This window comes from Myotis davidii, unplaced genomic scaffold (assembly GCF_000327345.1).
Source record: "Myotis davidii unplaced genomic scaffold, ASM32734v1 scaffold415, whole genome shotgun sequence".
NCBI lineage: Eukaryota > Metazoa > Chordata > Mammalia > Chiroptera > Vespertilionidae > Myotis > Myotis davidii.
In genome coordinates this window covers 5,073,632-5,078,194 of record NW_006287951.1, presented here as the reverse complement: position 1 = coordinate 5,078,194, position 4,563 = coordinate 5,073,632, and the positions used below count along the sequence as shown (strand labels likewise).

Genomic DNA, 4,563 nt, shown 5'->3' with positions numbered 1-4,563 from the left:
TCTTTCCCTTTTAGAATCAAAGACGATTCGGGGGTTTTTTCCTTTAGAATTGTAGTTACCTTTCAACTAACCAACCTTCTATATCAGAGAAGGTGATTAATTTAACATGGGGAAACATGGACTCCTCTTGCTTGAGTTAATATTATGAACAAGTTAATTATAAAATTCTGTTGCTAGGAAGTGATCAAATAGGTTTGCCATTGCAAGATAACCAAAGCACAGTTCCATTTCATTTTTCAGTGGTATTTGTATTTTGCGAGGAGGAAACAAAGTAAGAGTCTCATCACCTAGTGTTGAGATGACAGCCACTGAGGTGGTCAGTTACACCAACAAGCCAAAGTGAAATTAACAATGTAGGTATTATTCATTTACTGCAATAGTGTTAGCAAGGGGTCAAAAAGAAAAAGGCTGGGCCCTCAGTGTTCCATTTTCCCAGAGAATGGCACCAGGCAAGGGTCATCAGTGACATGTAGAACAGATGGGATGAAGCATCTCAGTGCCTTAGGAGCCTGGCACAAAAGACCCCTATTGTTTCATGGGCCTAGGAGGCGGCCCAGGAGTAGAAAAATAGAGTCAGACTGGAGAAAAGTGTTTCAGTTAAGGAGAAGTGAAAGTTCCCTCTTTCAGAGTCCCCCAATAAGGGCTCAGAAAGGAGACACTTGGGCTAGGAATGCAGAAATGCATATGAGCATGGCCAGTGGGGAGGGGAAAGGTTAGGGGGACTGAATTCTTGACAGCAACTCTCTTCAAAGATTGTGATGCACAGAGCCTGTACACCCAGTCTGGTGGGGGAAGGGGCAGCTTTACTCCATGAGGCTTTCCAGGCAGCCTGTATAATTGCCTACAGTTTGGGCCTGAAAGATAACACACAGGATTGGGGGCTGGAGCTGGACTCCCCTCCTGGAGAAACAGTTGCCTTTAGAGTTGTAACTGCTAGACTGAAGAGACCATCCTTCTTTTCATCCTAATCATTTACAAAATCGTAGGAGTTTAGGGAAAAGGACTTAGGGAGCATACAACTTTGAGAGGCTCACATTGATGCAGATGTGTTTTGTATCATTGTGGCTAAATTAGCGTGATTTTAAAAATAAAATTGGCTTTCCACTTTTCAACTCGTTCCTCATCTTCGGAATGGAATCACATGAGATCATGGGAAGGCTTCAACAGATACAGTTGAAAGCTCTGAAGTGCCTGCACACAGAAAGTTATTTTATGGAGATAACACAGCATATTTTAAGTTGGAAGTGCAGTTTTCTGGTTTTCCCAGACTCCACAAAGAAGCAGTTGTCTACATGGAATAAGTGTCTGCTAAGTACGCAAAATATCCCTTAGTCATTCTTAGGGATTTTTAAAAAAATATATATTTTATTGATTTTTTTACAGGGAGGAAGGTAGAGGGATAGAGAGCTAGAAACATCGATGAGAGAGAAACATCGATCAGCCGCCTCCTGCACACCCCCCACTGGGGATGTGCTCGCAACCAAGGTACATGCCCCTGACTGGAATCGAACCCGGGACCCCTCAGTCCGCAGGCTGACGCTCCATCCACTGAGCCAAACCGGCCAGGCCATTCTTAGGGATTTTTATGGCCTTCAGGCCCTGCTCACTGCTTTGGAAACTACAAAACAACCCTAGCATATTTCTCTGAGTACAGCCTATTCTGCTACAATATAGGTTTCTCAAACATTATTAACTTAATTGGGAAAAAAAAGCTTTTCCTCAACTGCTTGAAGGTCAGCCACCATCATGAATGACACAGTAACTAGCTGGACCAGAAAGTTCATGACCAGTTGACTGCTTGTGCTGAAATAAATGGTCCTTGATGTCCTTCACCCTGCAAGGCAATAGTACCTCAGACAGAAATTGGGGAAAAGCTAGCCAAAATGGATAAAACCACACCAGATGTTATCTTTGTATTTGGATTCAGAGCTCACTTTGGGCATGGCAAGACTGGCTTCGGGATGATTTATGAGTCCTTGGATTATGTAAAGAAAAATGAACTCAAACATAGACTTGTCAAACAAGGTCTCTATGAAAAGAGACGACTTCAAGAAAACAGTGAAAGGAATGCAAGAACAGAATGAAGAAAGTCGGCAACTACAAAGGCCAATGTTGGTGCTGGCAAAAACGAGTCAAGATTCTTCAGTGACTCTCTGTGGTAATTGTGCAGATTTTTCATGAGGGGATTAGTAAACTAAGAACTTAAAAAAAAAGGCCAAAATGAGACACAACAGCATTTTTGGTGGGATAAAAAAGAATTTAATACAGATTGAGACAGAAACTCAAACAGTGTTCCAATTACAGGGTGAAAACAAGGGGTTTTTATGAGAAAAAGGAGGAAACAATTATGTGAATAGAAGTGTTAATCTAAAAAAAAAAGCCACAGTGAGCGACAAGCATTTGTTTGAAATCCAAAAGAATAGTTAATCAGGAAGCACTGATTCAGGCGGAAACCCAAAGTGTTCCAATTGGGGTTAATGGCAAATGGTTTATGAGAAAGGGAAGGGGAATAATTACATGAGTAGAAGGTAGGAGTTTCTATTGATGTTAGTAAGTAAGGAAAGAATTTCTATAAGGGCACGTAAGCTAGGTTATTGTTTAGCTACATATGGTGGTGCTAATTCTAAAGAATGTCTTTAATTTTCAGTCCAGAGTATCTGAAAATTAGCTTTCCTGTTAGCTTTACAAATAGCTGTTTGAAATACAGTGATGTTTTAGGCCTAGGCCAAAGGTTGTTTTGCTCAGTTTGAACATTCCAGAGGTTTAAGGAGCAAGACTGTAAAGTTAACTAAAATTTAAATTCAAGGAACAAGACTGTAAAGTTAACTAATATTTAAATTCAGATATATCGGTTTACTTGTATTCCCACTAGAGAGCATATTGGCTTTTCTGTCCCTTGTATTCTAGATAATATGCTCTTGACTGCCTATAGGCAAAGCTGTGAAGTATGTGAATATGGAAAATAGGTGGGAAAACAACTGGAAAATGGATTATGAGGTCTTTGTGCCTACTAGAGGAAAGAGACTGACTTTTTACCTTGAGCTAATCCATTAATTAAATTTATTTTTATTTTGTCATATACTCACCAGAGAGCAGAGAAGAGCAATTGAGTGAAGATCAAGGGCAATACATGTGACTGGAGTAGATAATTGTAGGATAGTAGTAAGAGATGAGGTAAGAAAGAAGTCTGTAAGAATATTGGATTAGGACTAACCGCATGGAGAGATTCAAATGCTAACCCAAGGAGATTAGATTTAATTCACAGATTCCCCCAGCGTTGTAGTAGCCACCTGGAATAATGAATGTTCTCATGGGTTTTCATGCCCTCTTGATTGGCCAATGTATCATGTTATCTGTGGAGCATGAAGAAGGAAGAACTATACTTTCTAGCTCAGTGGTTGCCAACCGGTGGTCCCTGAGGTCCAAAAGGTTGGCAACCACTGCTCTAGCTCTTGCTGATTCAGTGCCCAAACCAATTGTCCTACCCATTGCTTCTTGCTTCCTTTCTCTGTAGCTTCCAAGCTTGGATCCCTCAGAAGCTTCTTCCATTCTTTACTGTAGTTCTTTCCTATTCTATATTTTTTGCAAGTGTTGGGGAGTGGTTAGAACTTTCTTCTTCAGTCTGATCCCTTTTGTTATCAGCAATTCCTTCTAATTTGTGGTCTATTGAGAGGACCGTCTTATTTCCAGTGACAATATGGTTTAAATTTTAAAAAATGCATGTATGCATGTGTGTGAGCACTTGTACACACACACACACATACATAAAATGTTATAAAGCTGTTGGGAGGGTAGCAGGATCATTGACTGAGTTTGTTATCTTAATCCAGTATGTAGGAAAGCATTTTGTATTATCTTGATTTTTCCCCCCTCTAGATTACAAGATTGTCTCAGTCAAAAGACTGAGGACACAGAGAAAAAAGATGACCCCCGCAAAGATAACCAGCAACAGGCCCTAATCGACCAGAGATGCTTTCAGGTATGGAATAGCTAGCAAAGAGACTAGTGTTTGTAGTCAACCTTGGTTTTAATTGCAATGTCATAAATTATCAGTTGGTAAGGAGTATTTGTATATGGTATTTGTTGTGCTTATCCAGTCATGTCTTGCCATGACATACCTGGTTGGCTAAAAACATTATAGTTAGCTTGAATTAAAATTTGTCTTTACCCTTAAAAGAGACTTTGGCCTAGTTCAAAGCAGGGTAGTAAAAAGCTGGTAAGATTTTAGAAAGATTTTATCCTTTGCTCTCCATCCTTAAGCCATTTCCCTTTTTATTGTTTTTGGTATTATTATTATTACTAGAGGCCTGGTGCACAAATATTTGTGCAGTTGGGGGGTGGTCCCTCAGCCCGGCCTATGCCCTCTTGCAGTCTGGGACCCCTTGAGGGATGTCCCCCTGCTGGCTTAGACATCCCTCTGGCAACCCGGGAGCCCTCAGGGGATATCCACTTGCCAGCGGGGAGCAGACCTAAGCTGCAGTTGGACATCCTTAGTGCGGCTGAGGAGGCAGTAGAGGCTCCTGCCACCACCGCTGTGCTGGCAGCAGTCGTCCTGGCTTGTGG

The 4,563-nt window shown here is 41.1% G+C and overlaps 1 protein-coding gene across 1 annotated transcript in view; it reads left to right on the top strand.

The window, feature by feature from the left end:
• Nucleotides 1-4,563, top strand: part of CEP70 (centrosomal protein 70kDa) — a 45,348-nt gene that overhangs the window by 27,363 nt on the left and 13,422 nt on the right. The window contains 1 exon segment of the mRNA XM_015561361.1: nt 3,877-3,979. Within this exon segment, the coding sequence (XP_015416847.1) occupies nt 3,877-3,979 (103 nt within the window).